At 39.6% G+C, this 12,581-nt stretch overlaps 1 protein-coding gene across 1 annotated transcript in view; it reads right to left on the reverse strand.

The window, feature by feature from the left end:
* Positions 1-12,581, reverse strand: part of ofcc1 (orofacial cleft 1 candidate 1) — a 201,023-nt gene that overhangs the window by 128,684 nt on the left and 59,758 nt on the right. Inside the window, exon 6 of the mRNA XM_088322071.1 lies at positions 11,310-11,552. Within this exon, the coding sequence (XP_088178197.1) occupies positions 11,310-11,552 (243 nt within the window). The remainder of the gene's footprint in view (positions 1-11,309; positions 11,553-12,581) is intronic.

The raw sequence follows: 12,581 nt of genomic DNA on the forward strand, positions 1-12,581 counted from the left end.
ACACAGACACACAGTTCATTTTCTAATGCTTTACTAATGAAGTAAACACGTACAGAGTTGCTGTCACCCTAAAAGCCAATGACAGACAGAAGGTAAGAACCGAAAAAAATATCCCTCGGGCTTTGCTTCATCAACATCCGAAATTTGAATCGTACTTTATATGATTGTCAGCTTATTTCTCTTTGCAAATCTCCTCAACTGTTTTTCCTATCCACCCGAGCCATACGCAAAACATAGTGCCTTGCAAAAGTATTTCCCCCCAAAGAATGTATTGACTTATTGCAATATTTCAGGCTTCAAACTCATAGATAAAAAACACATAATATTTTCCAAAAATCAACAACAAATGAGACGCAATTGTGAAATGAAACCAAATGTATAAACCATTTTATGTTATATTTACAACGGAAAATATGAGTGTTCTCATTGAGTAAATACTTTGTACAACCTCCTCTTTCTGCGTTCACAGCCGCCATTATATGTGGATATGTCTCTAGAAGTATTGCACATCTTAAAACATAAATATTTGCCCATTATCCCTTACAAAACAGCTCAAGTCCCTTAAGGTTTGACAGTGATCGTTTGTCCTGAGTATTTTTTACATCTATCCACAAATTGGCTCTGCCATTCTAACACCTTTATATAGTCAGTTCTAAATCATTCCATTGTAGATTTTGCTTTATGTTTAAGGTTGTTGTCCTACAGTAAGGTGAACCTCCACCCCAAACCCAGGTCTCTCGCAGAAACTCCAACAAATGTTCTGCCAGAATTGCCCTGTATTTGGCTCCATCCGTCTTCCCATTCACCTTAACTATCTTCCCAGTCTGTGCTGAAGAAAAAAACCCCAGAGCATGATGCTGCCACAACAATGTTTAACAGTGGGGGTGGTGTTTTCAGGGTGCTCGTCAGGCAAATGTAACGCTTTGCATTCAGCCTGAAAAGTTCAATTTTGTTCTCATCCAACCAAAGTACCATGTTTCACATGTTTTTTGGTGTCTCCCATGAGATTTCTTGTAAATGCCAAACAGGCCTTTTTAGAGTATTTTTTGTTGCCACTCTTCTATAAAGGGCAGATTTCTGCAGAGTGCGACTAATAATTGTCTTATGCACTGATTGTCCACCTCAGCTGTTAATGCTTTCCATTGTTTGGGACAGAAGTTCAGGAGGACAACATGGTCTCGGTAGGCTTGCGGTAGTTTTATGCTCTCTCCATTTTGATATGTTTCTCGCACTGTTCTCCAGGAGATGTGTAAAGATTGTGAAATATTCTTGTACCCCAATCCACCTTTGGCATTTTTCACAACTTCATCCTAGACCATCCTGTTTTTTTCTTTGGTCATCATAATGCTGTCTGTTCTCAGGTGACTACTTTCGAAGAACCTTCAGAGTAGGTGCATTTGTACTGCGGCACAGGTGTACACATTTTTTCATTGTTAGTCATTTAAGTCAACAGTGGATCCTTCAAAAGTGATCAGCGAAACTCTGGACTCAGTTGGCTGAGCTGAAACTGTCATGGACCAGGAACGGAGACGGGACCCAATTGCGTTCCTTTACTCAGCTTTTTTTAGAAGGAGGAAAGGACTTGCACTCACGATCCGATGATCGTCGGTCACAGGTAGCAGATAGCTGGGAACCCGGAAGTGGCACTTCCGTGTCGAGGCAAGGCAGTGTCGAGAGCGAGAAAAAACAGGTTGATGGCCGGGACGGAGGAGCAAAAACATAAACGGGTCCAGAAACGAGGTCGGCAACGGGGATCAGACGGAAAAAACGGCAGGATAGAGTCAGGAGTCCAAAAAGCCTGCCTAGCGTGTAGCGAAGGTTTGCAGATGATCTGGCGGGGGTTTAAAAAGAGTACAACAGCAAATTAGGGTCCGCGGCTCTTGGCGCCAGCGGAGCAGACTCAAGACCTACTTTTCAATTGTTTTTTGTTGTAAATATAATATAAAATGTTAAACAACGTACCGCTGAGTTTTAGAACATATGTTCAGTATTTATCTTTAAGTTTGAAGCCTGAAATTTGACAAAAAGTTATTGTGGAGCAATACTTACGCTAGGCATCAAGGATAAGTCTACTACGTGTCGACACTGACTAAATTTGCAACACACGGAAACTACCATCAATCAGCCTGATGATATTAAGCCCATCTTGCATGAGGTCTAATAGTGTTAGTGGATATCACACTCCGTGCTAAAGACACGTGTTGTTATTCACCGGAGAAGAGTCCCTTATGTAAAAAATGAACTGACAGTGTGCTCTGTGCCACTTCATCCATCAATAGGTGAAAATATTTAATCTTTATATTAGCAGAAACGGAAGGCATCAAGGACGCGTTTTAACTCATAAATCACATTTCTTTTCCCAGCTTCTTTGCTTGGTGTGTTCCCCTATATAAGACGTCAGGTATTACTGTCTGGTTCAGGAAACAAATTTATGACTCAATATCATGCTGGTTATTTTATATCATTCATATGTTGTAAGAAATATTACCTATATAAATACTAAATACCAATTTGTGTGACATGAACCAGCTTCAATAAGATGCCAGCAGGTAATCATACTTTCATTTAAAGCTACAATAGTACACACATATATATTATTAATTTATAGTCATAAAAGGGGTATGGCATAAAAAAAAAATAGTACACCCCTATATTTAAAATACATACAAATCCCAACATCATATTTTTAATTATATTTTAAAAGCGATTGTCGACGGGTTATTGACTATCTAGCCTTATATTATCCATTATCAAACAGCCACTAAGTGCTGCTGATTCTGTTATCAACCACCTTTTTGAGTAGCATTACCTTAAAGGGACATTGTGTATTATTAAGCGCTTCTTGGTGGTGAAAATTTTTTATCCATTAATAAATAATAATACACAAAATAACCTAGCATATAATTATGTATTATTTTAAATACTCCTCGGTCAAGAAATTGATATGTATTTTACATAGCATGAGACTCACTAAGAGGGAGCTGAAATTAAAGTCTGCTATCTTTCTGCTACGGCTTACCCCCAAAACTAAAAACCTTGTGAAGGTCTGGGCTAAAAAAAATAGATGGTCACTTCTGCAGTTTGTATTCTTCCTTGTCCTTTGTAGCACTCGTTTTGGGTTGCACTTCACAATTAAGCGACACAAAGTAATCAAATATTGCACAGTCTGCCTTATTTTGGGGGTAGAGTATTTCTATTTTTAGTCTGATGCTCAATTATTTTGTATTTATTTATTCATGAACCAACATAATTATTTTTTATTATCAATTATTGAGCATGAATTCACCTATAAACTGTCAGTTTGCTGGTTTATTATATGGGTTGGGTCACACATACAGTGGTTTTAGCATAAAACGGTAGAGAACTACCATTAACTTTAAGACAGTAGGGAAGTGCAAACCTATGTGTTAAATGCTCTTTAGTGACCAATAATAGAAGATTGTAGGAGTAACAGTGGGAGGAATATCAATGATTCCCAAATCTCAAATCCTCTTATCCCTCAAACTTTAGTAGAGCTTTCCATTTGCTTAAAAGAAATGAACAAAGACAGCAGGCCTGACTCTTTGGCTCCCACTCGCCAGATGAAGTGACTCTGTCTCCCTCTAAATGCAATCCCAGACGCGCAAAGAGATGAAGCGGGAGAGGGAGGAAAGAAAAATAAGCTCCTGGCTTCCTCCTACTATCACTAATTCCTCATTTCCTCTCAGAAGAAGACTCGGAACGATAGCACGCTATAGTGTGGGCCAGGCGGAGGAACGAAAACAGCCAAGAAAGCCCTCCGATAGTCGCACAAATCTGATCAGTGCTTTCCCTGCCATCGTCGAGGACAACAACAGGTTTTCAATAGCTTTAGAGATAAGGAACGGGGGTGAGAGTCATGAGCCGTTTACCATGCTGTACTTAAACCGGGTTTTTAAACTTCTGAATCAGATCCCAGGTCTGCATTCACTTCTTGCCAGTTTTTACCCCGTTCTTTATGTTTGATGGGAGTAGGAGACAATCTCATCTGGATGCTCAAGCTCAGTGAATACGCCCACAAGTATACTGACAGTGTCCACATTTGCTGAATGCAAGATTAGGCCTTTAGAGTGGATATCCCAATATAAAGTGGAAACCTTCAACTCATTTATTTTTGAAGGTCTGTACATTCTGTGCATTCAGTAACGGCCATCGAAATTATCAAAAGCTTTGGCAACCATACTCTGGAATCTGCAGTAATTCAGTTTTTTTAATCATACAAAGCATTCGCCCAATTAGGATGTTGTCAATAGCTGGATATGGATTTTCACAGATTTTGTCTTTGATCGCTATCCAAAGAGGGTAAATTTTAAGGTTACAGTCCCCAAATCAGATTTAAATGCTAAGAGACATGTTACCGTTGAAATCTCGTTTGCTCAAAAGTTAAATTGTAAGATAAATGCTAAAATTAAACAAGAAAAACAAACTTTATGTTCTTAGGAAGTTTTAAAAAAAAACACAAAGGGTGTGCTTCTCTTCGTGTCTCCAAATGTCGTTGTAAGTGTGTCAGAATCAGTTATATGTTATTGAGTGCTTTATGGAACGTCAATATGCTAAAAACACCTAGAATTTTCACATATGTAAATGAAACCAAACAAACACATATACATATAGAACTAGAATTCTCCCTCCTGTTTTTTGAATCAGGGGTAGGGCAGGGTTTGCTCCATGGAAAGTCAGTGAGCATGGACACCAAAGTTCAAGGATCATGATCTAAGAGTCAGGCGGGGGGTCAGTCTTCCAATAGACCCATGCTGTGAGGGCAACAGTCCAAAAGTTCATCAGGCAGCACTTGTGATCTCGAAAGCCAGGCAATGATTCGTTACACTGTAAGAACAAGGAGCTAAGACAATGGTTCTTGGAATTTGATTATAAAGACAACAAACTAGTAAGTAACCAAGGGGAAGTAATACTAATAAAGGAAAGGGCATGTTGTGATAGATGAAAAAACTGTGGAAAAACTGTGGAGCAATCAAAATAACTGACCACGGCTGTTAGGATGAAAATTTAACCAGGAAGTGAGTGGCCAAATAAGGTAAAGTTAAAAGAGAGAGGTAAGAGAGGGATGAACCCATGGGGAAACGGGAACCTGCCCATATAATAGCTGACACTGTGCCGGATGTGTCTACTAGTTGCCAGATCTGCAAAGCACTCAATCAGCACCGGTACCAGTTATGCCCAGGATCATGTGGCGGACCTTGAAGACCAAACACGACATAGTTTTTGAAAAAAAAAAAAAAAAAAAAAAGTTACTACTGCAGGAAGATACAGCAAGTGGACCAAGCAGCCGTTGGACCACAGTGAACTGATGCAGATGCATTTTACTGATTTGGACCGAACTTTTCAGCACATCTGGCCCAGTTCTGGTCCAGGTAGATTTTGCTGTTTGACACAGTCCAAATAAGAGCATGTTCTTTATGTTTCTTACATGTCCACATTGCCTTACAAAACCATGATCTCAGCACACCCATGCTCTACATTTGCAAACCAATATCAATGTAGCAAAGTATTATTTTCTACACATCAAATATCTTTTCAGTAGTGACCACAATCCCTGTTAGCCACATAAAAAGCTTCTCTGAACGTTTAAATAGACGTGATCACTCCCTTTCCCTAGGAACATGTAAACATTAAGTGCAACCTCATATCAAATGTAAACATGAAACCGGATACAATTGGGTGAGGTCTGTACAACTTGGCAATTCCCACGGGCTGAGTTCCACTCAGATGTTCCGGTGTTGGTACGGTACGACCCCCAAAAAGAAATTGTAGCGAACATCCGAGAATTCCATTAAAAGGAAACGTGGTATGTCCTGGAGCAAACACAGCAAATGGCATCCAAGCACTGCAACGTAGTCAGTCAGCACTTAACAAGCAGTGTGTGTGCAATGGAGGTTCAAGCTTAGATGGACCTGCATGACCAAAATAACAAAGAAACCTTCAACTTTGAACTATTATTAGCATTTTTTCCCAAAAGTAAACGCACACATTTTAGTGGCTTATCTAAATAGAGTACCGTATTTTCCGCACTATAAGGCGCACCTAAAAGTCTTAATTTTTTTCAAAAGCTGACCATGCGCCTTATAATACAGTGCGCCTTATATATGGCTCAATATTAAATCGCAAGGTCTCGCAACTTACGCAACAGCCGCCGACTCGATTTCCGCCGACTCGATTTTCTCCCGAACTTGGAGTAGTCCGCGGTGTATGCTGGGATTTATATACCGGCGTTTTATTGGCTAACCAATGTGTCAATCATCATTTGAATCAATCGCTATTGGCTAAAGTTATTCGGCGCCTCGGATAGGCTAGAGGGCCGAAACAAACCCTGCAATTGGCCGAAAAAGATGTGTCAATCATCAGTTAAATCGATCGCTATTGGCTGAAGTTATTCGGAGCCTCGGATAGGCTAGAGGGCCAAAACAAACCCTGCAATTGGCCAAAAAAGATGACTGGATAGCAAGCGTGCTAAACTATGCCATAAAGAAACATGTTTCATTAGTCTGTATTTGTAAATATTTTACTCTCCTGGATTTACTACACTCACGGTTGTAAGAAGACCATGGTTGCGTATCATTATTGAACGTGAGAACTTAGGAGAGCTATGCGGCTTTATATTTTCCTGGTATCTTGTTTTAGAACGATCTTGATGTTGCTGTGATGAGTGAATTAAACTAAATTCCAAGTGTTTATTGTCATATGCACAGAAAAGTTGCGAGCGAAAAAGAAAATAGAAACTAAGGAATGGTTGGCATTTCTTGAATCCCAAGAATTTAACCTTCCGAATGATATTTGAGTGACATCGTACGGACACCGCATCCGCACGTGTCTACGACACGTATTTGCCTCTTTGCAAGTTTTGGGAATGTTAAGGGGTTAATCAGTTTGACTGAATCATCTGACTGTTTTGTCGACGTTCCCATTGTAGCGCCTTATAATCCGGTGCGCCTTACCTATGGAAGATATAGGACCAAAAACTATTTTTTTGGGGGTGCGCCCTATAACCCGGTGCGCCCTATAATACGGTAACGTTAATAATTCATTAGTTATATTGTGTGAGTATGATTGTATTCCCGAAGCATATGTACCTATGGAAATAGCCATATCCGGCTAGCAAGCCATCTTAGGTCATAAAATGATATATGAGCTGAAATAGCTTTCGTCTGGAGAGATGTCCTGGCTGTTTTGCTGCATTCTGTCTTGAAATATATAGTATGGCTCTCTCAAGAAAAAAAACAAAAAATGCTATCATGGCTCTTTGGGCAACACATGCTCCCAACCCCTACTATAAAGCATGTGTGGAAAAAAAAATGAAAAGGAGCTATGCACAAACCATCAACATCAAACTTCAGGGAACAGACAAGAACTTTTTGGACTGAATGTAAAGTGTTATGTTTGGGTTAAGAGCAACACTGCACAACACCCTGAAAACACGATCCCCACTGTCAAACATGGTGGTTGCAGCATCATAATTTCGGGTTGCTTTTCTTCAGCAGGGACTCGGAAGATCGTTAGTTTATGGGACGATGGATGGAGCCAAATACAGGGCTATTTTGGCAGAAATTCTGTTGGAGTCTGCAAGAGACCTACAAATGGGGCAGGACGACTACCCTAAACATCAAAATCTACAATGGATCTGCTTAGAACTACCAATATAAAAGTTTTGAATTGCCAGGCCAAAGTCCAGACCTAAATACTATAGAGCATTTGTGGAAACATCTGAGAAATGCTGTGCACAAACATGAGCTAAATTGTAAAGAAGAATGGGAAAATCTCAAGATGCTCATCACTGTTAGAGACATACCCAAAAAGACTTGTGGCTGTGATCGCAGCAAAAGGAAGTTCTACAAAGTATTAACACAAAGGGGGGCACTATTTTTGCAACGCCTACTACTCGTAAATATAGTGTAGAATATTGAATAAATTTGATATATTTTTATGATTGTGTCTCACTTTAATGATTTGCCAATTGCTCTCACCTGCGCTCACTTGTTTAGTCCCAGCTGCTGCTCTTTTCCTGTTTGGTTCCCTTCCCATTCAAACACATCTTTCTCGTTCGCTCTTTGTCGGTCTGTGTGCGAACCTCAGCTCATGCAAGGCAAGCACTTTGCCCTGGGCCGCGTTTTGATCCTGACCTGTTTCCTGTATTGATCCCCGATCCAAGCTCCGTTTTCCTGTCCTGGCTACCCGTATCCTGATTCTGTTTCCTGTATCACTCCCCGATCCAAGCTTAGATCTCCTCTCCCGGCTACCCGAATACTGATTCTGTTTCCTGTATCCATCCCTGATTCAAGCTTTGTTCTCCTGTCCGGCTACCTGTATCCTGATTCTTTTTCCTATATCGATCCCCTATCCAAGCTCCGTTCTCCCGTCCCAGCTACCCAAATTAAAGGATTATATACATTTGACTATAAAGGATATTATACGATTGACTACAAGTTACACATATTCAGTTTGATGCAATAAAGATATTCACTGACTGTGCTTTAGTTCAATGTACAATAAAAGGTCAGGGCAGGCTTTGTGAAATGCATCATGTTTTGTCTAGGACTTTTGATAACAGGACGCGTGAGTGTGCTGACGCAGAATGATCCAGACATCAAGGCTTTGTGGTGTGGGATTGTTGAGCGCAAATAACGGCTTGGCACGCCCATGGGAGGAGCCGAGACGCCATCTTGAGGGGTAAAGTTAACCAATGACAGAAAGCTAAAGTTAGCTGCAGACACATAGACAATTGGGGAATAGTGGGATGTCTTTGATTTGTTTGTTCAAATGCATACATGATCCCAGACAACTCGGATGGGGGTCGTCTCCTGTTGGTATACTGTTAGGAATAATTAATATCTGCCTCCGTGTGGAAATGCCTGCTCCTGGTCATTTTCTCTCAAGAAACGAGCGCGCATAACTGTTGGATGAATGTAGGTCGTGTTTGGTTAATGGAGTCAGATAACTAATTCGAACAATTTGGTAAACGGTACATTTTGATAGGTAAATGCCAACAGTATCCTGATACTGTTTCCTGTCTCGATCCCCGATTAAGGCTACGTTCTCCCGTCCCGGCTCCCCGTATCCTGAATCTGTTTCCTGTATCTATCCCCGATCCCTGACTTCCCGCTCGTCCCAGCAACCCGACTGGTTCCAATCTCCGACTACACTCCGTTCTCCCGCCCCAGCTGCCCGACTAGTTCCGATATCCGACCACGCTTCGTTTGCAAGGGCTTCCTGCTCCTACTGGACTTTGAGCACCAGATCGCTGTCTTTTTTCTCTCGCCCTGAATTCCCCGATAAAGCCCTGTGTGAAACGTTACGCGTTTGGGTTCTCTTCTTGTTTCGGTAGTTGATTCTTAGAAAAAATTATGGGCATATTATTTTTTATCCAGAATTTTTAAGCTTTAATTAAGATAATATGTCCAAAAGTTCTTGGATGTGTATATTAGCACGAAAATGTTATGTTTCACCGACTTCCCCTTCTATAAAACCAAACGTATGTTTCCCATGCAGTGTCAGCACATGTTTTGCATTTCTGCCTCTTTTTCATCAAGCGGACTTCGGAGAGGAAGACGCTTTCAAGGCAGAATGTAAACAAACTCTTCACGGAACGAAGCGCCAGATTTTGTTTCTTCCCCGGCTTGAATAAAAACATATTAGTGTCAACAGAGGAAACTGAGGCAACACGTTACTGTTACCTGCCACGGAAGATCTCTCGGTTCTCACTGAGCCGTGCAAACCTTATCTGCAAATCGCAATGCGAACCAAACGGTTATGCTAATGTGCCGGTGTTTACACAATAGTAAGAAAAAAATGGCGGTTATGAATCATTCATTTTTTTGACAGACATGAGGTTAAAGCAGGGATCTCAAACTCTAAGCCCGAGGGACTATCGCGGATGACTGGGTGATAGTTTGAGGTTTCCGCCCTAATATGAAAGATTGAAGGGACAGTGTTTTAAAAAATAGAAATATTAATTGAGAAAATAAGCAATAATACACAAACTATGACATAAAAGTGGATTTATTTTTTTAAATACGTATGGAGACATTTTTATTTATTTTACATAACTATGGGCCTGTTTTTATTCCTTTTTTATCTTTTCATGTTCTATTCTTTTTTTTCTCTTATTTTTTCTCTTTTTTATTTTATCTGATGCTATAAACATGCCAATATTTATTATTTATCTTTTTTTTTGTTTTGTTTTTTAATTTTTATACTTTTGCACATTTTCACCTCTTTGATTTGCTTTAAAGTATCTATCTATCTATCTATCTATCTAATTTCACTGTAAGAAGAAGCCATTACATTTAATTATATTTCTATAATGACAATAAAAAATGACATTATTTTTTTAATTTGTCTTTTTATTTTTTCTGACTTTTTATCCATCTTTCTCTACCTTTTCTGGCATTATTTTTTATTTTATTTTTTATTATATTCTCTTTTTCAGCTTTTTGTTTTTTATTGCTTCTCTTCTTTCTGTATCTCTTTTTCTCTTTTTCTTTACACTCTCCCTTCTCTTATTTTCTTTAATTTTCTTTTTTTGTATTTAATTGTTTTCCTTTCTCTTTTCCCTGCTGTCTTTTTCCCCTTTTTTCGTTTTCTTTCTTTTTTTTTGCTTAGTTCATGTCCATTTATTTTCCTTTTATTTTTTGCCTTTTATTGCATTTTGTTGTTTTTTCCTCTATTTTCTTGCTTATTTTTGTTTTATATTTTATTATATTCTTTCGTGTGTATGTTTTTCCATTTTCTTTTTATTGTTATGCTTATTTTCTTTTTTCTTTCTACCCCCTTTTCCTTCGCCCTTCCCTTTTTTGTATTTAATTTCTACTTTCTTCCCTTCTTTTTTCCCTTCTTCATTCTCTTTTCTTTCTTTTTTTTTATCATTTTTGCTTCTTTACAACTGGCTGGACACAAAAATGAAAAGAACAACGGGGCAGTTTCGTCACTTTGAGATTCCGTAGTTTGTATTCTTCCTTGTACTTTTATCACTCGTTTTTGGTTGCAAGGCACAATAACGCGGCATGTAGAGTTCAAATAATACACACTGTCCCTTCAAAAAAGCTTCAGATACTAGTGTTAATTCATTTATTTTTGATTCATTGGGTTCTTTGAATCACAGTTTGTACTTATTTTGAGTAGAATTATTTTTAAAAATAAATCTGAGAATGGTGAGTAATATTCATTATTTTTTCGTGTGTGCGTGGAAAACTTGATTTGGCCCAACTTCACCCAGACCCTAATGTTTGTTGCCCCCATGAAAATTGTTGAGACCCCAATTTTAAAGAGGTTTTTCCTACCATGTAGAGATTCTGATTAACGTGCAAACTCGTGTTGTAGTAGCAACCTTGGTGTTCAATAGGCTCACTGGACATCATCCACTCTTGCTGGCCTTTGTCGTTTTTCCAACCGAGAGACGGGCCCCCAAGATGGCTGTGAAGGGCCACACTGACACTGTAGAGGCCCCTGGGAAGTTTGTCTCTGGTGGCGCTTAGACAACGGACACACACCTCCACGGGCTGAGGGGTTGTATCCTGGTGCATCTACAACAGCAACAACAATGACAAGTGAATAAAAGTTGATGTAACAGTTGCCAATTGGCCCCACCCGTCTGGTGCCAGCTGAATGATTGGCTTCCTTCCTATTTAAGCTCAGTGCTCCCACTCACCTTTTGTCAGTCCGTCTACGAACCTCTGCACCCGCAAGACATGTGTTTTGACTCTGTCGGGTTTCCTGCTTGTGTTTCCTGTCCAGTATTGTTCCCGTTTATCTTGTCCTGTTTAATGTAGATCTCCATGTTTCTGGTATCGTTCCCGTACGTTTTGTCCTGTTTGATATCGATCTCCAGTGTCTGGTATCGTTCCCGTCTATTTTTTCCTGTTTGATATCGATCTCCAGTGTCTGGTATCATTCCCGTCCATCTTGTCCTACTTGTTATTGGACTCCAATCTCCAGTGTCTGATCTCAATTCTGTCTATCCCGTCCTGTCCGGTATCGACCCCATCTGTCCGGTATCTGCTCGTGTAATTGGTATTGATCTCTTCGGCCTCTGGCTTCCTGTTGTTCCATGCATGACAGCCCCATTTCCCGTAAAATAAAACTTGTGTGTGAAACATTACGCATATGGGTCCTCCTGTTCCGGTTCTTGACAGTTAAGGTACAAAATATTGTTTAATGAAGTATAAATTGTTGATACTTTAAGTCAGAGGTTTCCAACCAAATAAAGAAACAATAGAATTCCATCATAATTACTTTCCTGGAACGCAATTACTTATCTCAGTAATTAACACTGTATAACTCAACTGTCGTTTCAACACGGTGCGTCACTCTGCTACTTATTAGAAGCAGATCACGACTTACTAGGTTTCTCTGATTGCTAACTTTTCCTCCTTTCATCACAATTTAGCATATAACCCTCAATCAATTTATAATAACCTACAAAGGATAACTAAAGACAGTTACGGTGTTGATGTCTCATGCACAGATTATGAGAGGGACTGAATCTCTCCTCATGGAGATATTCTCCCTACCTTTTATAGTCAAAACTAAGCCATAGTTAAAGCTATCAAATA

Source organism: Urocampus carinirostris, chromosome 18 (assembly GCF_059441175.1).
Source record: "Urocampus carinirostris isolate Australia breed hairy pipefish chromosome 18, RoL_Ucar_1.0, whole genome shotgun sequence".
NCBI lineage: Eukaryota > Metazoa > Chordata > Actinopteri > Syngnathiformes > Syngnathidae > Urocampus > Urocampus carinirostris.